Source organism: Salvia miltiorrhiza, chromosome 3, assembly GCF_028751815.1.
Source record: "Salvia miltiorrhiza cultivar Shanhuang (shh) chromosome 3, IMPLAD_Smil_shh, whole genome shotgun sequence".
NCBI lineage: Eukaryota > Viridiplantae > Streptophyta > Magnoliopsida > Lamiales > Lamiaceae > Salvia > Salvia miltiorrhiza.
In genome coordinates, this window is record NC_080389.1 from 60,160,228 (window position 1) to 60,185,866 (window position 25,639).

At 30.7% G+C, this 25,639-nt stretch overlaps 2 protein-coding genes across 2 annotated transcripts; one reads left to right on the forward strand and one right to left on the reverse strand.

The window, feature by feature from the left end:
- Positions 1–10,506, reverse strand: LOC131015003 (L-arabinokinase). The gene is made up of 29 exons (XM_057943197.1): positions 10,075–10,506; positions 9,241–9,348; positions 9,069–9,137; positions 8,902–8,985; positions 8,709–8,785; positions 8,236–8,302; positions 7,568–7,625; positions 7,375–7,442; positions 7,221–7,283; positions 6,596–6,649; positions 6,405–6,507; positions 6,212–6,321; positions 5,964–6,083; positions 4,875–4,931; positions 4,530–4,702; positions 4,278–4,446; positions 4,040–4,123; positions 3,639–3,764; positions 3,356–3,486; positions 3,201–3,282; positions 2,609–2,696; positions 2,186–2,229; positions 1,986–2,081; positions 1,833–1,909; positions 1,568–1,762; positions 1,206–1,371; positions 934–1,005; positions 590–793; positions 1–366 (listed from the first exon to the last, which is right to left on the reverse strand). The coding sequence occupies exons 1-29, from the start codon at positions 10,162–10,164 to the stop codon at positions 250–252; spliced, it is 2,952 nt and encodes a 983-aa protein (XP_057799180.1). The 5' UTR covers positions 10,165–10,506; the 3' UTR covers positions 1–249.
- A 9,427-nt stretch (positions 10,507–19,933) lies between these two features.
- On the forward strand, positions 19,934–23,348 carry LOC131015009 (basic leucine zipper 9). Its single transcript, XM_057943204.1, has 5 exons — positions 19,934–20,305; positions 21,808–21,928; positions 22,017–22,104; positions 22,189–22,390; positions 23,070–23,348. The coding sequence occupies exons 1-5, from the start codon at positions 20,123–20,125 to the stop codon at positions 23,169–23,171; spliced, it is 696 nt and encodes a 231-aa protein (XP_057799187.1). The 5' UTR covers positions 19,934–20,122; the 3' UTR covers positions 23,172–23,348.
- Positions 23,349–25,639: the final 2,291 nt, after the last annotated feature.

Here is a 25,639-nt window from a genome sequence, read left to right on the forward strand (position 1 = left end):
GAACAATACAAACTTCTTATAGCAAACAAATGGCTGTTGGCCATGGTTACAGCAGACATATTTCTCACAGTATACATTAATTAGCTAAACAGTTGTATAAATTACACTTGAATTACACATTTGACTAAACAAGTGTTCAATGGTTTAATACATAGAAATAGGAGGTTTACTAATAGCATCTCCTCATCCGCTATCAAGACTATCAGTTTATTTAGGGGGATAAGAATAATCCCTTTTTAAATAGTTATTCTACTTGGATCTCAGGCGACGTCGAATTCTGAGATGACCGAATCTCCCGGCACCCGGAGACGATCCCTCGAAAACAATCGGTAAGTAGCCCGTTGCGCCTTCGTATCGCTTCTGGATCTGCGCATCGCAATCCAAAGTAACGCTTAGTTTATCAAGAATGGGGAAGTCGTGTACATATAAGACGATCTGACGGGTCAAGATTCATTAGACGGACCAAAGATTATAAAACACCAGCAAATTTACTAATATATGACCTTGAATCCGAATCTTGATCCATCAGACTGTCTTACACAAGTTTTTGAGGCGATGAAAATATTGATGTCCGTGTGTACGTAGTTACCTGAATAATTTGCTCGTTGCTTCGTAAGCAGTTCCTGCCTACGATGCAGACAGTGCCCCCGGATCCTCCACCGGTGATTTTTGCACCGTATAAAGTTCCTTCAGCTGCCCTTGAATTTTTACTGTGCTGCATTTCTTGCACCAGCTGCACCACCCTGTCTGTCCCATCTGAGCCGAGTCCACAAGCGCTGTAGCTATAGTGGCACTGTCGAGCAAATCAACGCCACAATCAGCAGCAATTTTTATTAGATCGAAGAGAATGTATGCATGAACATTTGAGCGTCCAGCGCGCTTAAAGAAAAGAAGTCGAACGAGAAAATTCCATGGCATAAGCTATAGAGGTACCTGATACAATAATTCTCCTAGAGCAGTTAACTGGTCATCTGAAGTTGCAGATGTTAGTAATGCTTTGAAGGCCTGTATTCATACAAAAACCGGTGTATTACTAAAGATCAAGACGATGAATACAAGAAATTTCCACACCATAATTCATATATAGTAGATCATAAGAAGACCATATCTCATGTAATTACCAATAATAAATCATACACAAACTTAATGCTCTCATATAACCCACAGAAAGTTATATATTCAAGGAATTTTCTTTTTTATGTTACCTTGACTCGGAAATTTTCGTATATAGGATGTCTGGTAGCTGCTCTGAGTCCATAATTTCTCTTTGTATCAATGACGGTGACTGGATCATTATGGTCAGCATATTTCCCCAAGAAAGCCTCGCCAAGTATTGTTTCAGGAAGTTGCTTAATATAGAGAGCTTCATATCTGATATCGACAGACCAAAGATATGTCAAACCGGCTTACATATTACAAGAACAGCCTCATCGGCTGAGATATAAACTAAATAATTCAATATAGAAAGAAGGTGGAAAGTAATGCAGATAGAAATTTCAAGAGAGGTAGAGTGATTCAGAGGACACCATTTATTTATGGGAGACGAGCGGATAGGCCTAGAGTTTACCTATGCGGTGACAAGTTGCATAAGTAGTCCAAGGAAGCCTCGGTTTCAAGTAGTTCGATTCCATCTTCTTCCAGATCATCGGATGTCACACCATTGACAGAAGACTGTGATAGCAATTCTGCTGCCACGGATTTAATAATTTTCCGACCCATGAAGGCTCCTATTCTGACCGATCCATAATCAGCGCCACCAACACTGCGAAATGATCCATGATGTTCAGTACCGAGAGAGAGAGAGAGAGAGAATTCTTTGTCAAATCAATTACCTATGCCGAATTCCTGAATCGATTCCCCAAAATCTTATATGACTAGGAATATCCACGAGACCTAATACCTCGGCAGGCTGCAAAAACAGTCAAGGCAACTAAATGTGTTTTCTTTAAAACTATTACAAGAGAAGATATGTGTGGGTCAACTACCTGACAAACCATTGCAAGAAGTTTGTTAGCTTCACCACATGCAGAAGTCATCTGATCCATGACACCGCATGGAGCTCCGACTACATGATTTTCCACCTTCCCATGGAAAAAATTGCAAGTGTGAGGATCACATATATATAAATGTTATAATCTGTGTCTAAGTGACTGTGCATGTGATGTTCACATATCAGAATTTAAACCTTTTGGCAGAGCAAAGCAAGCTGTCTTGGCTCGATATTTAGTCCTGAAAAGCACAGATTTCACTAGTGTTAAAAATAAACGGATTATAAAGCTAAAAGCAGCAGAGTCATGGAGAGGAAGTCGATTGCTAAGTGAACAAGATTAACCATTTTCTCTTCTAGTTGATAATGCAGTCCTAAATATTCCCCACTTCATAATCCTCTGATTTTTTATATATTTTTTTTCAAGATATAATAACTAGATAATGCCGACTGCCAGAGTACACAACAAAGATTAAATAAAGAGACTACATATAGCTCATGATGAAATATTAATAAAATGTCATAGTCCGTCCAACCAGTTCAGATAAAGCCTAGTGCAGTTCAGATACTAAGAGAAACCAGTTAATAATAAGCTAATAAAAGAAGAAGAGTGAGCAGCACCATGAGAAGCGGCGATTGCAGACATGGTAGCGACCTCCACAGCTGCAGAAGAAGAGACACCTTTGCCTTCTGGCACAGCAGAGGATACCTAAAGGATTGATAACATTACAATTTGAAGTTGTATGACAGGTATCAGTATCACCAAATGATAATTATTTAAGATTGGTATTGCCAAGACAGAACTATATATAAGAAAAGCAATAGTATGAGCAGGATCATACATTTTCTTGAAACATGTGAATTCAATTAATTTAGGAACAAACAAGTAAACAACACATCTTCTGAATAAAATTTACATACCCAAGATTTCTTGTTCATATCCATGTTGAAGTAACTTGGAATTTTATTTTTCTCAAAAAGGAAACACATTTTTTTGTTTTTTGTTTTTTGTTTTTTGTAAACTCTGTTCTCCTCGAGTTGTTTAAGTTGCACAACAAAATGACCCAGGTTCACATAAACATCCTGATGAGCCTTATTTACCATAAAAAGATAAAAATCTCACAATTATCAGATAAAGATGCAATAAGACAGCTCATAATCATGGTGAGAATAAGAGCAAGCAACCAATATCGTTAGTAAAAGTAGCACATACCAGAACACTGATACTGTTCTCAAAGCGAATGCCCAGTTCTTTCATCAGAACAAGAATGGTTCCCGCAATATATGCTGCCCATCTAGGTCCAGAATATAGTGAGTTTATAGTATAAGAGATAATCTAAAAGCAGACAACAACATATAGTATAAAACCTTTGGGATGGATCCTGAGCAAAGAAACTTCTGGCGTTTTCATATGACATTGGCTGCTCTCCATCCATAAAATCTGACAGATCCATGTCAAAGGTAGGCCCACGATTGCTTAACTCAGATCCATACGATACCTAAAAAGAGTAAGATTTAAAGATTAAGCAATAAGCATGAGTATTGAACTATTGATGAAGACAAAAGAAAGAAAAAACAGACTGCTAGGGTTGAACTACAAATGCTTTTGTTATTGAGCTAGTAGAACTTCAGATCACAGGTATTCACATACAATTTGCAGAACAGGAGTTGGTCCCTGTCCTTTAGCATTCTGTCGAGCCAGGGCATGCTTCCACAATCTCTGTTTAGTTGGATGGCACTTTTGTACGGCAACGTGGCAAGCTTCTCTTGTCGGCATCTGTAGACATTTTAGGACAAGCAACAGAGAAATCATCACGGCAATGAGGCAGAAAATCACTGGTGAAAATAGTAGTTGCATTTCTCTTATATATCCATCATCATTGTAGCTGATCAATAGTAAGTGCTTGTGGCTTGCATAAGAAAAATTAATACACATCTTTCAGCAGAAAGATCCAATAGACTATCTATGATACAGATTCTGTTTTTTCTGACTTCATGGCTATTTTTGTCTTGGGGAGGGGAAGAGGTCAGTGTTCGAATGCGGTAACGCACCTGAAGTACAAGGCTTCCAGAGTAGTCCGCAATTCCACCCATAACATCTAACCTTCCAGGTGCTCTTGTCACAAAAATGTCTTCCTACTCTCAATTATTAGCAACAAAAAGTGTTAGCTCGTGTACCAATGTGTGTAAGAACATCAACAATCGTGTAGACATGGAATTTTCTATGTTAACCAAAAGTATACCAATTAAATCAGAATTACAAAGCACGATTAAAAGATTCAGAAAATACCTCCCAGTTAAAGAGACCAGCAGCAGCTTTTCGTTCCCTCTTTTGGAGCTTCTCAGTAATCTTTCCAGAAACAAGGATAACATCAAGTTCCGACAGGCTCTTCAAGAAAGTCACGGTATCAGAAAGGCCCATACAATCTCCGTGAAGAATCTCAAAATCTTCAGGGCGTCTAATAGAAATGAAAGAAAATGTATTTTGTGAAATCTATTAACGGGAATAGAATAATGAGGAGCATGAAGGAGAATGACTAACGATGGCGTGAAAAAAGTATCTTCACTCAGGAGAGCGGTAGGAGATCCAGTGCGGAGACCAAGTTCATTTTCAGCATTCGCATACCAATCTGGGATGCTGAGATCTCTGCCTGGAACCCTTTGCAATTGATACCCAAGAACTATAGCATCACGCAATCTCCGAGCCCCACTAAGCTAAACTCAAGCAAAAAAGAGACAATCAACTTATCAGTTCAATCACATCAAAACAACATCATCTCTCAAATAAGAAAAGAAAAGGCAAAGTCAAGTATCAGTTTGTCCTCCATGGAATCCAGATACAGTTCAAATTTCTTAGGCATCAACAGCAGAACAGTCTTAGGCTCACCTTGTCTGCTGCATAATTTTTACCGAAGGCTGTATCTTGCAAAATTTTAGCCGCAACCTGGAATTTTACAGTAAATCAGATCCACAAAATTCCAAATCTATATTAAATGTATATATAGAATTACAAAGAAGCAAGAATGAGGGAATGCTTGGTTTCAATTTTAGTTATAATTTCCAGGTTTCAGTATTGCGTGTAGAAGCTGTACTGAATTTCGTGAAAGGGTATGCTTTTTTGTCAGGAAGTTAGAACTATGTCTACATAAATGACGCTTTACAGCTAGAAATTCAAAATTTGTAGGGTGATTTTATCTTTTATTATTTTATTGTGGATGCATTCTGAATTTTTGGTTAGAACAAAGACCAGAATATTTAAGTGGTGATTCTGTTGCAATGATGATACAAGATAGTGACCAGTTGAAGAAAGTGTTGTAAGAAATTGAAAATGAGAATTTTGAATGAAAATATAATAAAACAAACATGTTTTGATTGTCCACTATGGTAGAAAATTTGGAAAGAGGGGTTCGGAAATAAAAAAGAACGAGGCGTAAACCTTTCAAATGCTTTTTACAGAATGTCATGTTAAGAGAAAAACACATGCAGATCCATGAATTAGATTATGAACAAGCCCATAGAGATAAACGTAAACTTCTACTCTGAGAATAAGAAATATATCACCATCAGGAAATTTTACCATAATACCAGAATATATTACGTCCTTTGTTGAACTCAAGGTCATACACAAAGTTGAAAACAAAGTCTCCAGAACAGAGCTTATTTAAGTTGTTTCAAAATCTAGAGACAAACCATTATATATGCATGGGCTGAACTCAAAATTTTATATGACATGAAATGCAAATTGTTAGACTGGTTACAGGCTTTCTCAGATTGTATAATATCGATTCAATCCCAACCCACCCAAGTGCTATCTTCAAGACTTGAATGCATCTTCTGTCAGCACAAGTTAAAAAGACCAACGTATCCCTTAAATATGATAACCAATGATATTATTTTCATTAGTCTTTTGGTAATTGATATTTACAAGGAGATAACGAAAACAAGATTTTCAGACATAGAAAGGAAAACTGGATACCTCACCACCATTTATGCCCCCCTCATAGCTCGGTTTTAAGCTAATTGCACGTTCGAGGTATGGTCCCCAGTGTCCAGTTAATAGGTCCCTTCTTATCATCTCGACACCAGCTTGATAGAACTGATAAAAAGATCTGGATTTCATCAAATCTGGTGAAGCTGTACCCATATTCCAGAAAAAAGATACCAGACCATTGTACTGAGCTATGAGACTAAATGTTTCAAGCCCGCACTATAACCAAATTTTACCTCTAGCATATTTCTTAAGAAAGGTTCTTCATTAAAGTAGTCCCGGCGTACAAAGACAAATGGAATCTTGTATGCGAGGGCCTCACTAACTGTTCCGTATCCAATTTTACCTGGAATTTCAGAAGAATGACAGTCTTATATGCCACTTCACTTTAGCAAGACATAAGATATAAGCAGAAGTTATATGACTCACCCAGCATGCAATCAGATGCTGCTATCAAGTCAGGAGTGTATGCATCTTTTGCAAGTTTCACAAAATTTGGCGGAAGGTCGAGACTCTCAGATGCACCACATACCTGAACATAGAATCAAAAAAATATTTTATCCTTGATTCTGGAATGCCATTTGCATAAAAAATCCTTGAAATGAAAAAACAATAGTTACCAGACACAGCCAACCGCTAGGCAGGAACTCTTCCTTCAAAGTCCAACCAGAGGGCTGCAAATAGTGACCGCACAATTGGTCAAATCAATGTAACCCAAATAGGGAATCATTAATTAGAAACAAATTTGAAAGATAGCAAAAAAATGTGTAGGGGACACTTGCAAAAGAAAGCATCAAACATCAAAAAAGATGTCAAACATGTATGTGCATTTTCATTTTATGAATAACTCAAGAGAGTACATTTATATACCAAACAAAACCTTATCAACTGAAGACCATATGATGGGTGACAGTATTCATCACATTGCATAGTGGAAAATTTAACGCCCAAATTGTAGGTTTAAACTGATTTTCCTGTTTGGCTGTTCCTAAAGAAAAAAGAACGGGAAAAAAGGCCACCCGCATGTTTGTTCATGTTGGACTGGCAAGAAAGAAATAAGTGGCTCGCTAAGGGAAACAAGCCCTCGCGCTTTAGGCAGCCTTTAAAGACAAATGTTCCTTGCTGTTTATACTCCAAACTCAAACAAGAGCCACAGAAAATAAACCACAACACAATATGAAAATGCTATCTTTTGAGTGTTTCTTCTAGGTGCTTCAAGGACAGAGTCAAGGTTGATTAAGGTACCTGTCCACCGAAGTTGAGAATGACAGTCTTCACATCCTCCCCAATCCCAAGTTCTTTCCTGATCTGGATAGTATAAAGAGGATTAATATGTAAAATGGTCTATCTACTAATCATTCATCCAGTCACAAGTTTAAAGTGAAAATCTTTTGTTGACCTCCTCACGGTTTTTATGCAACCTCCTCACTACCAAGGGGACATCAATTGCATCACGAAATGCAGGCACTGTAGTAAAATCATGGATATGAGATAGAGAAAATAAATTCAACTCTCCAGCACTTACTTTACAGAAAGGGACGAACACATAAAAATAAGAGATTAAAATAATAATGAGTTTTGTGTTGGCTTACTTGGACAGTATCCTGGGAGACGGATAAGAAATTCACAATGTGAATAGTCCTCAGCAATCTGCATTACCCAAGCATGACTTTAGGATGAACTGATTAAGTAAAAACAGATTAAGAGAAACCATAAGATCTCTTGAACAGTACCATTCGAAGAGTTCTTAGAAGTTCTGCACTGAGCTAATACATAGAGAAGGGTAATCACCTAAAGTAGAGTGCAACTAACTATCTAATAAGTAATTTACTGTAGATTATGATTTAGCTATTGAAAGTCTCATAAAGCAATGCAATTCCAACATCTTGAGAATCATCCGATTCCCCCATATAACATATATCCTTCAAACATTGTATTTCATTCCATCCTAAGAGTACCTCATGCTTTCAAATAATAAACATTATCTTTATGATTTGCTAACAGATATTTTGACGCTTCATGAAAACTCATACCTTCTAACTCAGAACAAGGACATGACCAACCAGTGTGCTAGCCAGCATAGACATACCATGGATAGTTTACAAGGCTAAAAAGGGATGATGCCACACTGCTATTGTGCACAGAATTAACCAGTACTATTATGCTGTGACTCTTCAATTATTACCAACACTAAATTTAAATAAAAAGACAATGGTTAAGCATGTATAGTAATATTCATAAACAGCTTTACTGCAGTAACCTGCCAAACTATGGTCCGGTGATGATGACCAGCAGCCATTACATATTCAGCATAGATGAAGTCCCAACTGCCAACAAAATTTCAAGACGAGAATGAATATGGCTGAAAGGAAATCCAGCTCAGTACGTGGTTACATCAGAAATATATACAACTAAAGGAATATGTAAAACGTGACAGAGAATTTGTTAACATCGTTTGCATCAATCAATTAATTAGTTCAGGCCAGGGCAATAATGTGACTTAGAAACTCACACCATAATAAGTGAGGGTCAATAGTCTTCATAATTTGCCTACTCACATTCAAGAAGAGCCCATGTATTCCATTACGAGGACAAAATTCATAGAGAAGCTTGTAAGAGGATCAAGCATCGTTCAGTTTTTACTCATATGGCAAAAATTTAGCAATATGAACAGAGAACAGGATTGCCAGACACAGCATCACACGTGCAGCAAGCAAGAGATAGAGACATTACCTAAAATTCGTGACACAAACTGAGCGTATGCCAGCATCAGCTGCTGCTCGGCAAGCAACTGGAACGACATCTGACACCTACGCTTAAACATATTTGAAGGAGAAATGGGTAATAAAGCAGATCTGATAATTTACAGCGTGTTTTGAAATAGGTGGGATTTTATATTTAAAGGTGTCTAAGGTATGAACTTTACCACAAAGTCTGCCTTGATGGATTTCAGCCACTCTACTTCTGTAGCTAAAATACTCTCACGAGGTTCTACAGCCGTCTCGGAATACTGAAAAAAATCAGTACAACAACAAGGAGTTAACATGGAGCAGGATAATTATGACATGAACTCTGCAATGCAAAAGGCAATACCTTTTCCAGAGATGCAAGGCGATCAACTGTCAATGCATCTGCTTGAACTGCTCCACAATCCAAGAGCACCTGTATAACAGACAGTTGACCGTTTCATCAGAACTACAGATTTATGAGGTACTTTCAAAGTAGAAGATATTCATCATGAACATTGCAGAAGAGCAAAACAGACCTTCCGTAGAAAAAGACGAGGAGACTGTATTTCAGTTGTAAAAACATAATCTGGTGCACCAGTGACCACATGAACATCATGCCCAGCAAGAATGAGATGTCGAGCAACCTATACAAGAAAAATGAAAATTCATAGTACAGACAAGAATGGGGTGAATCCATCACATACCCATTACGCAAAAAAAGTTCTTCTTTCATTCATATAAAAACGTCAAATTATCGGTATTTTGTGAAAATAGCCCCCATCACCAATATGAGAGGTATAAAATTGTTTTCTCGAAATCTAAAATTCAAAATTCAGAAAATACAGCCCCATCAAGGATTTTTTTTCTGCATCCGCCCCTGCTTCAAGGGGAATAGGAATACTAGAAGAGCACAATACGACTCAACTACAACTATGCCCCTCTGAGAAGCTGCAGGTTGTAGACTAACTAATAAAAAAACGGTCTTTGTGAGATTATGCCCTGAAAAAGTACTGGTGATTTACAAAACTAAAAATATATTTTGAAGGAGCATAAAGTAAAAAGAGGTTGAAACAAGTATATATTAAGTTGCACTTTTAGAAAACTGACATAATAATGTCCAACAGTTCTTGGATCATCGGCCCCTTGCAAAACCAAATATACTAAATCTCTCTTCTTGTTTTGGGATTTTCTAAAACACAATGCACCAAAAGAAAAAAGAACCAATTAAATGAGCAAGCAATTCCATCAAACAGCTCACTGTAGTCTTTCATAAGCATGCCAAAGTGGAAAAGAAACGAAATCAACAGCGACAATCCAAACACATGCAATTGCACACACAGAGTGTGAGGAAGAGGAAGAGTGAGATGAACCTCGACAACGCGGGTGGCATGGCCGAAACCATGGCCAGTGACATAATATGCAAACACTAGCGGTCGTTTCGCAGAATCTTGTGCTCCCATCTCTGCTGCAAGCAAAAATAACTAGGGAGAATTTTCCCCAATTTGTAGGAGGCTGATAAGGAAAAACGAGAATCTGGGAATTGAGAAGTTGAGTGGAAATTTGAATGAGAAAATGGTATAATTAAAGGGAGCAGTGTTGGATTAGTTCGCGGGTAGGAATCGACGTCAGCTTTCGGTGTCAGTCAGTCCCACAATTTTATCCGAAGTCTGTTGTTCGAGTCGAGGAGGTTAACGATGACGCTGACTTCCTCTCTCTCTCTCTAAAGATGTCAAATCATGTTACTTCGATACTATCTCCATATTGTGGACAAATTTAATAATCAAGGACCAAAAATACTCGAGATATAGACAAAATTCAATCTTGTATTTTTTGTTAAATTACTTCACCTCTTTCACACGTTTGTTTAAATTTAAGTCTTATAGTATATATTTAATATATTATTATCATATACCTTAAAAAAAATCGAATGTAAGTTAAAACGTGAACAGATCATATATTAATATATTTAATATATTATTATCATATACTCAGTCATGATTACACTATTAAAAATGTAATTTAAAACGTGAACAGATCATACATGATAAAATCAAAGAAAAATATATTCTGAAAAGCTGGAAAAATAAACTAGAATATATATAAATGGATTTGAGGGTTTCATTAGGTTCAAAGCTCTATGAATCGGATAAAAGAAAATGGTACACTCGACGTGTTTCAGTAATATAGGAGTATTTAATTATTAGTTACATTGAATTTGTAAATACATAAAAATATTTAATTAGATACCATGAATTGATGGATGCATAAAAATATATAAAAAAAAATTGAGAAATACATGAACTTATTTAATTAAACATGCATGAATCTATTTAATTTCAATATATTAAAATATTATGCATTATAACTTGTTTTTACATATCAACTAGTATGTGCCCGCTCGTGCGATGCACGACCATCATTGAAATTGAATGATAATTTAAATAAATAAATAAAAATGTTAAACATAATATATATATATATATATATATATATATATATATATATATATATATTGAACCAATTCCTATATATATATAGATAAGTAAATATAAACATAAATGATCTCAATAAAAAATAAATTATTCACAAAATAATCTCAATAAAAATATCAATCTGAAAACATTCGAATTTTCAATTATTGAAATAGCAATTAATTGATTTAATTGATAATGTGTATAAATTTATAAATAAATAAATTATGAAATATCAAAAGCAAGTATAGATGATAATGAGTATCATTATGGATCATATAATATTCTAAGATGTACAAAACTATTTATTTACATATAGTATAACTGTAGTTTAATATAGTTTTCGAATGCATATTTATGAGGTCATTTTGTTTATGCTAAAATTTTAAAATAAAGTTACAATGTATACATTTTTTTTTTCAATTGGAAAGTGAAAAAATAAAGGGTTTAACATGAGATATGTGTCGTTCATTTTCCAAAATAAAATGTATACAATTTCAGTAAATTTAAATAAATGTGCTACTAAAAAATTAAACTCTTCAATTTACTTTTATTTTTTATTTTTAAAGAAAATCGATAATGGTTCTCTAATTACTGATTTTCCAATGAGTAATTTTGAAGCTTAAAAATTCGATTTTTAAGATATACTATATATTAGTTATTTATCTACAAATTTATATTAATATAAAGTTGACCTTTAAAAAAATATTTTTAAGCTAAAGATTTCTAAAATGAACAAATATAAGTTTTATCATTGTAATTGCATTAAACTGATATAATAAAAATATAAATAGTAAAATATAAAAAATATTGATCTATAGTAAAAACATAAAAAATAAAATAAAAAAATATTGAAAAAGGAATGAAAGAACCGTGAATTTTAAAAAATGAGAAATGAGAGAGGAGATGATAGAGGAGAGAAGAGAGAGGAGAGAGAGAAAAAATAATTTGGTGACTTTAAACTATAATAATTTATTGGTTTTAAATTTATTTTTTATAATTTTTACATCAAATTAAAGATATCGTCATTATCTTTAATTTAACATCCATATTGAATATTTTTTTATAAATTAAAGTTGATGAATTTAAAAGAAAATCAAATTGAATAAATATATTTGAATAGTGTTTTCTAAGTAATTAATATATTTTGTTGAATTAGTGTGAACGTGTGAAATGAGTTAGTGGTGTTAATAATTTTTTTTAACCCTCATATTAAAAGTATTATCAAAATTGCCATTCAAATCAATTTCAAATTGATTTGAAATCAATTTTTAATTGAAAACTGCTGTTTTAATATAGTATAGATATCTATCTAAATTAATGAAACTCCTAAATTCCAAGGCTATTAATTTGAATAGGAGTATAGGTGGCAATAGTAAGAAGGGTAAATATAGTGTATATATATATATATATTGTAAAAATATACGAAGATGAGGTTATTTTTCCACCAATATTCTTATTATTCAATTCGGCGATGAAAATTATGGTAAGATCTAAAATAATTAGTGAAAAGGTGAAGCCGGAGGCGGAGACTATAAATTTTGATCATACAAGAGCAGAGATATATGGCACGAGTTTCAAAATAGGGTATGGGCATTCAACATTTTTCTGTTTGAAGCGAATATTTCAGTGTGCGATTCTAGACATTTAACAACAAAACTTTGTAATATAATGGAAACATTTATTTTCGGAAGAATGAAACACGTGTTTGACCAAGTAAACAAAATCATAAATTTCAATGGACCTTGCTATTTGGATCAATTTGATCCGGATCAAATCCAAAAAATAATTAATGTTCAACATAAAAAGACATATTTACCCTTTATGTATTTTTCATTTTAATATTAATGAAATATGTATATATATTATTGGGAACATTATTTTCAATAAATACTTTTGTGTTTTCAATGAGAAGTTTGACTAATTTATAGTAATATATTTTGTAAACCAACATGAATGTATTTAATTACTCAATCATGCATTTGTAAATATCATGCTTTGATAGTATTTACGTTTTTTATTTTTTTTTTGTTAAAATGTTTTACTTTTATTTTCCTGAAGTGTTTCTTTACTTTTATTTTTGTTATGTATGCTTTTCTTTTTTGTAAACACACCCTTTATTTAAATAAAAAATACTATTACAAAAACAAAAATATGAAACAAATTAAACATAAAAACATAGATATCAAAGCAAAATTAATATATTTTGTAAACCAACATGAATGTATTTAATTACTCAATCATGAATTTGTAAATATCATGCTTTGATATTTACGTTTTTTTTTTTGTTGTTAAAATGTTTTACTTTTATTTTCCTGAAGTGTTTCTTTACATTTATTTTTGTTATGTATGCTTTTCTTTTTTGTAAACACACCCTTTATTTAAATAAAAAATATTACAAAAACAAAAATATGAAACAAATTAAACATAAAAACATAGATATCAAAGTAAGTATACTAAAGTTGTATTAATACGTATGTACTTTAGATGCATTAAGCAATGCCAATGTACACTAAAGGAGATCGATAGATGCATAACAATCATTAACACCACCATTTGTTAAATCTCTAATACATATACTTACTAAATATTTTATTTACATTTACTGAACATGTGTGATCATTTAATACAAAAATATGATATTATTTCATTTAAAGTCTATTTTAATAATATATATTACCAATATAAATTTTCATAATATTATAAACTTTGGTTGGACAATTTATTTACATTTATCCGTATGACTAACAAATATAAAATATTAAAAAGATAAAAAATTAACTAATAATTTAATTTACGCAATATGAAATTTTTTCATAATATTATAAACTTAGGCAATATGTTACTATTTATGTAATTGGTTGAGCTTTCATATATATATGATATGATTTATTTACAAATATATATAGGGCGGGCTAAAATAAGTACAGTTCTTAAAATATAAAATAAGAATCATTTTCAGCCCTTAGATCATCAAGATCTACGGTTGATTCAACATCCTGTTGGATGAATTCATGATCCTGAGTTCGAATCCCAAAAGTAGCAAAAAATTATTTTTCGCAATTCATACCTTTATACAGCGAATTGATACGTGTTCTACATAAAATTATAACTCAGAATCCCAAAAGTAGCAAAAAATTATTTTTCGCAATTCATACCTTTATACAGCGAATTGATATGTGTTCTACATAAAATTCATACTTTATTTGTAGTTGTTATTTTTTATTTTAAGAGGTGCTCTCACGATAGCCCTCCTATATATATATATATATATATGTGTGTGTGTGTGTGTGTGTATATATATATTTATATGTATATGTATATCACATACTTAATAAATTAGAATAATTTGTACAAGTAATTATTTTTAGTATGAAAAAAAAAATTGTGTGAGATTGAGCCTATTGTAATCTCCAATGAAATCATGAATAAATTACGAAGAATTTGAGTTTACTAATTTTAATGTGTGTGAGATTGAACCTATCGTAGATCTTGATGATCTAATGGGTGAAAATAGTTTATATTTTATATTCTAAAAACATTGTAAAAGTTTTTTATCTCCTAAAATTATGAATTAATTATAATATATACATAAAATATTTTATATATACCCTTCAAAAAGTACAAAGTAATTATTTTTAGTATGACAAAAAAATTGTGTGAGATTGAGCCTATTGTAATCTCCAATGAAATCATGAATAAATTACGAAGAATTTGAGATTGAGCCTATCGTAGATCTTGATGATCTAACGGGTGAAAATAGTTTATATTTTATATTCTAAAAAAATTACATTAAAATTAGTAAACTCAAATTCTTCGTAATTTATTCATGATTTTATTGGATATTACAATAGGCTCAATCTCACACAAATTTTTTTTCATACTAAAAATAATTACTTGTACAAAATATTCTAATTTTATTAAGTATGTGATATACATATACATATATACAATCCTAAATTAGAATATATATTATATTACATTTTATGACTTTTTATATTTTGGGTTGTGTTTCGAATAATTAGGATCTCATGGAAAATACTAAAATCAAGATGATGTTGAAAAATACACAATACTTGATAAATAATAATAATAATAATAATAATAATAATAATAATAATAATAATAATAATAATAATAATAATAATAATAATAATAATAATAATAATAATAATAATAATAATAATAATAATAATAATAATAATAATTGGGGTGTTTAAATAAAAAAATGTTACAAACTTTTTTAATTTTGATAAATAATGATACAAACTTGATAAATAATAATAATAAAAATGTTACAATACTCATTAATGATTTATGTAAAGAAATTTAATTTAGATATATTATCCAACATAATAATAATAATAATAATAATAATAATAATAATAATAATAATAATAATAATAATAATAATAATAATAATAATAATAATAATAATAATAATATAAATATTTAAAATTTAAAATTGAAACACTTTTTATAGTGATTGGGGGTGTTTAAATAAAAAAATGTTACAAAAACAAAAAAGTCAGATAAAACATAAAAACATATTAAAAAACAAGTTCTTTATATATACCAAACTAATTATTTTCTTAAATAAACAAAAATCCTACGAATTATGAAATGTTTAATTTTTTATAAAAAAAAATTATGAAATCCTACGAATTACAAAATCCTACGAATTACAAAAATCCTAAGAATTATGAAATGTTTAATTTTATGTATCCTATATATGTTCAATGTATTGATTTAAGTACATATGTTCATGAACTTAATTTATGGCCTAGAAAATTGAAAAGACATTCAATTTATATTCACAATATATTAAATTTAGTATTTTAAAATAATAAACTTTTATAAGGGGCATTTAAGGTAAAACACGTTTTCAGTCATTTTTTTTGGACTTTTATACCCCTACTGATCCGGATCAAATTGATCCGTATAGATTTATCCAATTTCAATTAAGATAATAATTTATAGTTGATCTCTAATCAACAAAATTAATTCATTTAGTTATCTTGCACGTAATTTTTGCGTTTTAATAAATAGAGAATAATTGATGTTCTCACCGTTCTCTAAGGGGAGTAAATAATTAAATTTAAAGATCATGTTACGGTACGCTTAAACTCATGACCTTTGATCTTTACATCAACCACTTTATCGCTAGACCAGCATTTATCGTTCTTTTTCTCGCATTACATAAAGTAATTTATAGTAGTAAACCCACTATTTATTTTAATATGTATAGTTGTTTATTTTAAAGAGGTCTTAATTCAATCTCCACCTCATCATTTTCGTACCTAAAAGAATTTAACATGTAGTTAGATAGCGGTTTTTAGTCTGAGCATTGTATAAAACTATAAAACATAGTGTCTAGTATTTATTACTAAGAAACTATTGTAGGTCTTATTCACAAGAAAATAAAAAAGGGGAGAGAGAGAAGGATATTGATGGAATTTGGAATATGCTGTAGAAATAGAATCCTGCAGCGTATATGCCCCTTTTATAAGCATTCTGCATTTGTGTACACGTAAAATTAAAATCGACTGTAACTGAATCGTGACTTTATTGATAACTTGATGTTGATTGTGTGTTAAGATAAAAGGATAAGAATATATGTTCATATCTCAAATAAAAAAGAAAAAAAGAAAAAAAAGAAGAAGATAAGAATATATGTTCATACTCCACATGCATGTGTGCATGGGCCGAGTTCGCATGGATTTTTTTTTTTTTTGGATTCTTAGACTTTTTATTAATACAAAAGGTTTCCATTATTTGGATGTTTTCGAAGGGATGAATTTTCCTACAAATTAATCTCATACAAAGTTGAAAAATGATTTGTATTTTATCAACTCAATATCAACCAATAGTAGTAACCATGAGCTTTTAATTTGTACAAATTACATATAGATTATTGTGTAATGTTTAAATTACTTGGCCCCTTGCTAATTTGGTAATGGTAGTTAAAATAATACTTGTGTTTTTATTTAAAATTACTATTTAAATATTCTCCAAAAATTAACTGATTTGTCAACTATCCTGAAGCAATTAAAAGATTATGAATTAATCAACCCTAATGATCACTAACTAAACAATTGAAAAGATATACTAATACTCAACAACATGTAATTAATTAGTACACTTGAATCAACCAAGTAAAAAATATTTAAATTAAAAAACTAAAGATATATAATAATCAAAGGATAAAGATTATGGAAAACTGCAAAATGAATAGTAGAACACCTAGAAAGATGAGATAGATGATCTCATTTAGTTGAAAACTCGATGAATTGCACAATACTATATTTGATACTACTTGTTAAATAAATTTTGAATTGATTGGTTAAGGGTGGAGAGAGTTGACAATATAAAATGATGGGTTTGTAAATGGAAACTCAACATCTTGAATTTCAAGTTATTTTCCACCAATTATCTTAACTATATATAATTATATACGAGGAGGCGATGGAAATTAAAAATGATTAGTAAATAGTGAATGAGAGACGGATAAAAGAATACGACAAAAGGGAAAGAAACACCAAGTTGGGCGAGTGGGGCACGAGCTACAAAGTGGATATGGCCATTTTTAGTTCTTTCTTTTTTTTTTTCTTTTTTTCTTTTTTGTGTTACTTATGTTTACTAAAAATAAGTAGTATTGCAGTGTGCCATTCACGAAATTCAATTTTTTTGAAAGCGTGAATAATATCATCATTTATTTGAAGAAAAGTGTTTGAAGCGTTAAAATCAGAATAAGAGGTGCATGAACGAACGACTTATTAGAAAAGATCAACTTAATTATCAAATATATATATATATAGGAAGAGGTTATAATAAAAACCTCTGTTAAAACGAGAACTAGGAACCTAATCTTGACCTTTTAAATATTAGATCTAATGGTTAGGATTTAGTCAACAAAAGAAACTGTGCATCTATTATATTTTACTGTGCACTTAAAAAATATGCAATTTATGCAATTGAAACCAACAATGCAAAATACTCAAGCAAATCGAAATTGTGCATCTATGCAATTGAAACCGTGCATCTATGCAATCGAAATTGTGCATCTGTAGTTTAATCTCAGCCCTCTATTTTATTTAAATCAATGGCTTTAAATTGGTTCCTAGTTTTCATCTTAAGAGGGATTTTTATATTAACCCTACCCTATATATATATATATATTGGTAATTATCACACTTTTCGGCAAGTTGCAAGATATCCGACAGCTCAATTGGGTCTTGGCGTGTTGAAATTTTTGTTCAAGTTCAATAATGGTCTCCAACTATTTACACAAAATTCAAACTCATTTTGTAATATATATCACTATAATAAAAACTGAAAAAGGTGTTTGAGCATCGTCTCTATCATTATTATAAGTTTATAACATGGCATTTTAATTGCCATGTTGAATAAAATTATTTAAAAAATTAAATTAAATTCTCAAATTATGAATATGATTATCAGCATCAAAATACACCAACTTTCAAGGTAATTTGGTATTGCACATGAATTTTAAAAAGATTTAAAAAGTACATCAACTTTAATGTTATAATAATTTGATCAAAAGTTTAATTTTTGATCAAATTAGAGCTGGCATGGCAATCGAAATATTGACGTGTACTCGTCCAACGTTTTAAAAATGACGTCATATAGGACATCTATAAACAACGGTATTTTGAGAGGATTTATAAAACACCAAACCTTAAAATCGTACGATTTCTGTAGAGTTCGAATGTCTAGAAATTGAATTTACGATAAAATTGCTACAACATCAAAGTTCATGTATTTCTTGACTCATTTCAAAGTTCATGTGCAAGATCAGACTACCTTCAAAATTGTTGTATTTAGATGCCAATAATCCTACGAAACGTAAGTTTAGTATTCATTTCAAAATAAATTTAAATTTAAAGTAACCAATTTGTATCGAATGGATTACTTTAGAGAATTTTTCCTTATTTTGCATATTACTAATATATATATATATATATATATATATAGGTGGTGTTGATATACTTCTTATTTTTCCCTTATTTTTTCTATTTATAAAAATGTTGCATATTCGTTGGGACGGCCCCAAAAAAGAATATGTAGCATCTTAGACGGGACGCAGAGAATATTTTGAATTATCTTTTTTCCACGTCTAATATTTGGCGTGAGGGGAAATTGAAATTGCACAGTTCTATTGCAATCGACACCAAATAATGTTATACAACCGTGTTTGCTTGATTCTATTCCGATTGAGCATGTTCATGTTAGTAAAAAATTAAATTAATTAACAAACATTTGTTAGTTCTTTTCATTTACTTATGAAATTAATTTGAGCAAAACTAATGAAAGCTTTAATTAATTCTTATACAAGTAAATCATAATTATTGGTTATTATTAACTTAAAACTCAACAATTTAAAAAATATTAAACTATCCACGTGGTTCACGAGAAGTATAAGGGTATGGAGTCTCTTTGTGTTGAGTTGTATGAAGCGTTTATTCATGCTAAAGAACATATATTGTTTTAGAATTTCGTCATATGCGTAGGGAGGCTAATAAAGCCGCTCATGCTCTAGCAAATTATGCTGCTTCGTCTGTTGGTGTAATTAATGATCTGGAGGTCGATCGGATTTTCCTATCTGACTTAAAGATATTTCCCATACGCTTCGCCTTTTTCGTCAAAAAAAATATTAAACTGAAAATTGAAAAAATAACTGAAAACAAATATTTCCTCCGTAACAAGATCAATCCAAAAAGCCATGTCATATATTTATAATTTTTTGCTGAAAAGTCATGCAAGAGCCTTGTCTTTTTCTTCCACTACTATTCGGCTTCTTTCTATTAAGTTTAACTGAATTCGCCCATGCACCTTTTTAATTTTCCACATCCTTCTTTTTCTTTGTATATATATATATAAATCGTGGTGTCTCATTCTTCATAGTTAAGCAATCAAAGAAACAAAAATGGATGGCCAAAAAGCAGTGTTGAAGAGCAGGCCATTATTTGGCTCAAGAAATATGAAGAAAAGTGAATCAGAACTTGCTTTGGAGGAGCTGTTTGCATCTGATCAAGACGACAAATTGGGAGGCTCAGATCAACATGCTTTCTTCCCCATCGACAACCTGCATTTTAATTTCAAAAATTCGGTTAGTTAATTTATTACATTACATATGCATGTTTAATTATTTTGTTTCTCTATCTCTTCACCATATTTAATTAAGCATGAATTATTTGATTGAGTTGCTAGGTCTAGATTTGATTGCTACGACGTTCAAATTTATTGTCGGCCAATAATTATTTTAATTTTGATTTACTTAATTGGTATGAAATCAATACACATGAAAAAATTAGACATATACATATATATATATATATGTATATGTCTTTTATGTTATTATGTGGAGTATAATAATAACCTGCGCCGATGTATAATCTTTTAAATTTTACGGGATTTGATTTGGTTTATTATTAAGATCCGTTATTACTCGGATCAAGATCCATATACCATTTCAGGTATTATTAATCAGTTAATCATAAAAAATAAAAATAAAAAAACGTTATGGAGGTTTACAATTTTCGTAATGAATTAATAAATGTCAATTTCGAGTACATATTATTTGGTCAAATATTTTAGCAGTAAAATAAGTTAGGTAGCTTTATATAAAGTTTATGCTTTACAAGTCGGTTGTCATGTAGTTTGGCACTTGGAATGCAATAATTTTCAAAGCTCATTACACCGCAAAAAGTTACATATATAAAGCCACATCAACATTAATCTAACTACATCGTCTCACAAAAAAAAACATTAATCTAACTATATATAGTAATTAAAAGGGTGTAGACATGCACTAACCCCCTTCATTTCCTGGAAGTTAACCAACGATTAAGGTTTTTTCATTATTAATTCATTTTTAAAATTTCTTAACACTAATACTATGATGCAATAAATGACCAGACTCGTTTTATATATAGGTTAAAATTTCTTAACACTAATAATTTATTTATGTTTTTAGGAGTCCGATACAATTCTCTGTACATGTGGGTTGATAAGCTCAATTACATATCTATCATTCAATATTTAATTTGAAAGTCAGAATAAGTGAATATTATAGTAGATAAATTAAAATGTATAACACAAACTTTTATGTAAGCAATAAAAAATAAGTTTATTGTTGATATTCACGCAATTAATTTTGTACACGTACGGGCCAATAACTAAGGTTACCAAAAATAAATTGTATTTTCTGACCTAGTCAAAGTGTCCATTTTTTTTGGGAAAAGCTGTTTGGCCCAGCCATAATATGACAAAAAATTATAAAAAAACTCATGTATTTAATTGTTTGTGTTTAAATTTAAAGCTATTGTGCCACCCATATTATGGCCAAATAGCATCACTTTTTTTTAGAGGAAGTGTCCAATACTTTTTTAAAAACAAAGTTGTCCTTTATTATTATTATTATGATGATGATTGATGAGTTGAGAATGAGAAAATTAGGATTAGTAACCTAATTTCCCAATCTAGCTTACAAAGAAACTACATTAATTTTTTTGAGCTTCAAGAAACTACATTAATACTTGTGGTATAAAGTTGTCCATTTTAAAGAAACAAAGACATAAAGTGGTGATTGATGAGATGCATTAATTTCAGGAGATTCACTCAAGCATGAGCTCCTTCACAGAGAATAATTACCCATTCTCAGCTTCTCCAAATCTGAATCCTAATCCACCAAAGCTTTCCACCGCCATCGACTCCCCATTATCCATATGTGGTAAGTTTCTGGATTTCAACCAGTTATGCCACAATTAATGAATGAGTAGTATATACAATCAAAGAGAAAAATGCACGTTTGTTTGCAGTTGACAGTCCCCAATCAGATGAAGAAGAATACCTGGAAGGCGATCAATACAATCATAATCCCGCTGACGACACCAAACGCATCAAAAGGTATACTTATAGTGTTTGTGTGTGTGTGAGAGAGAGAGAGAGAGATCTAGAGAGAGATTAATGGATGATGGTATTTTGGTGCAGGATGGTTTCAAACAGAGAGTCAGCTCGGCGATCAAGACGAAGAAAGCAGGCGCATTTGAGCGATCTGGAAGAGCAAGTTGAGCAATTGAGGGGAGAGAATGCGTCGCTCTTCCAACAGATGGCCAATGCCTCTAACCAATACAAAAATGCTGCTACCAACAATCGAGTCCTCAAATCCGACGTCGGAGCTCTCAGAGCCAAGGTATATATATATATATATATATATATAGGGTGCGGTTATAGTGAGAACCACAATTATCGTGAGAACATAAGAACCAATAAAATTACTGCATCTGCTATACAAATTAATGCATCCGCTATTAAATTTAATGCATCCGAAAAAAATATTTTTTTTGCTCCCTTCAGGATTCGAACCCAGCACCTGCATCCATCCACCAAGATGATGCATCCACCGTAGATCTTGATGATCGAATGGCTTAAAATGGTTCTCCGTTCTTATTTTATTAGTGGTTCTTATTTGAACCTCTCCCTATATATATATATATAATTATTTATTTCATCATACTATTTTCAGATATATCATATATATATATATATATATATATATATATAGGGGAGAGCTAGAATAAAAACACTCTTAAGCGTATAAAATATAAATGATTTTTAGCCCTTAGATCATCAAAATCTACGGTTGATTCGTAACCCTGTTGGATGAATTTGTGGTCATGAGTTCGAATCCCAAAGGTAACAAAAATTTATTTTTCGCAATTCGTAACCATGTTGGATGAATTCGTAACCCTGTTGGATAAAATTCGTATATTAAAAAACGTTTATATTTTATACACTTAAGAGTGTTTTTATTCTAGCCCTCCCATATATAGGTATATAGTGAGATTAATTAATTAGAATGAATTAATCAGGTGAAATTAGCAGAGGATCTGCTGGCACGTGGCTCTTTGACCTCCAGTTTGACCCATCTTCTTCACAACTATCTCAACGCACCAGAGGATGGCTACATCTGATGTGTGTGTGTGTGTGTTTTCTATATATATGATATCCTTATATATGTATGTTGTTGCATGCTAGCTTTGATGATCAGCTTATGTTAATTTTATTCATTTCATGATTATGTATTATTGAACTGCTGCGCTCATCATGTCAGACATTATAATTTCAATTCATAATTAGCTTTATATTTACATGTGCATATAGTACTATCATCGATTTCTATCATCCACAAAAATTAAAGTTTTTAATGCGAGCTCGTATACTCTTCTATAGCAACATACAATTGGTGATGTGAAAAAATTAAACACATCGTAATAAAGTGATTGTCCTTGACTTTTGTTTGCCGTTATTACAAAGAAATATGTAATTAATTATCGGAGCTCACACTTTAATGATCATCTGGATAAGTCGAAGTCAATTTATATATATATATATAACATTCTTGAAAATCAAATTTATATATTATATTAAACTTAGACAAATTTATACTATATTAAATTTGACACATATGCTTGAACAGATAAAATACCATTTATAATAAAATCATTCTTAAAATACCATCCGTAAAATCTTTACAAAAAAGAGTGAATGATATCTTTCTATTTTCTTCACTATATTCCTATAGAATGAATGCATTCTCCATTAAATTTAATGTATCAAAAAAATATATATATATTCGCTCATTTCAGAATTCGTATCCAGGTATTGCATTCATCTATCAAAATAATACATCCAACCATAAATCTTTACAACCAAATAGTTTATAATGGTTCTTTGTTTTCATTTTAAATAAAAAATTTCATTTGAACCTCTTCGGCTCTTCCTGTATATATAAAACTTAACAAATTTTTTGATTTATCCAATCCAAATAAATAAATATTCTGTAGTTCTATTTCATGATTAAAATGGTTGAGTTGAAGTCCAGATTTTTTTGAGTTGGCCCAGAATGCAAGTTAAGCCCAGCCCGCAAGAGTTTGATATGTATCATTGTGGTTTGTTTTTACACCAATTTAAAATGGTGCAATTTCAGCAAAAATCATTTCTCATCTCCAACTGTCACTCACACCAAAATAAATATTATCTAAAATATTATTTTTGTTTCATAAGTTAATTAAATTAATTGTTTTATTGTATGCTTTATTAAAAATAATAAAATGATTCAATTAATGAGATAGTTTAGAAGTAAATTAAATTAAATTATAGAGCAGTTCTTTTTTATGTTACCAGTAGTAAACTATAAAAAAATTACTAGTTAACACATAATTTTAAATAACTTAAACATTCATTACCTTAAAGAATTAATATCGAACTACAAAATCTATGGGTACTCCCACCCACGACAATATATGAAATGGTGTCAATATATATATCATCAAGTTTAGTGTATATAGGTGTTGGGCTGAAGTTGCTCTTATTATTCTAGTTCTAGGCTATAATTTTGTTTTCTTCATTTAACTTAAAAGAAAGAGACATTAGATCACATGTCAAGCAATATCTACACATGCAATGCATGAACAGATAAAAACGTGCTTTCAATCACCAAAATTGTTAATTTTTGCTTCAAAATAAATGTTTTTTTAGCACAAATAAAATAAGGATTCATGATGTATTATGCAAATATTTTGGTAACTAGGATATGTAAAACATGAACAAATCTTAATTATAATTTATTAATTTATTAATAGATTAAACTATCATAATTTTTACCGTCCTCTCATAAATTAATTGATTAAATTACCAAACTTTTATTCTCTTACCATAATTTATTTTTACAAGTACAAGTTACAAAACATAATATTTTTTTTAGGGATACAAAACATAATATTGATACCAACTGTATTGAGTATTAAAATGAAAAGTAAACTATGAAATTCTAAAACAAGACACTTTTTTAAAACAAAGAGAAAAAAAAAAGTTAATCTTCAAATAGATACTTGCTCGGATGTGTTTTAAATTGACAGTCCCACAATTATCGTGTCTCATCGTGTCTATTATTAACTTCATTATTTTAATTATATAATTAATCCTAATTAAGTTATATCACTAAATATTGAAATTTAGATAAATTTGAATTAATTAACTCTAACAACTATTAATTTAAAAAATAGAAAATAAATATAACAATAATTATAAAGTTTAATCGAATTAATGAATTATAACTAATTAATTATCTTAAAATGATACGAAAACGTAGTAGATAAGAATTAAAGAAAAAAGACGACTACAACTATAAAAAATCAAAAGTGAAACAAAAAATACAGTGAATGTTTTGTGCATATTATAGCGTACATGCATGCCTTCTGAGTTCTGACTGAGTAATTTCCTTATGTTTCTGAACATTTTCCTTATCATTATAATTTTAAGTAAATACTTTGATATATATATATATATATATATATATATATATATATATATATAGGGGCGCGCTCCAGTGAGACCCCATATTTTTCGTGAAACACTAGGACAATGAATAAGACATATA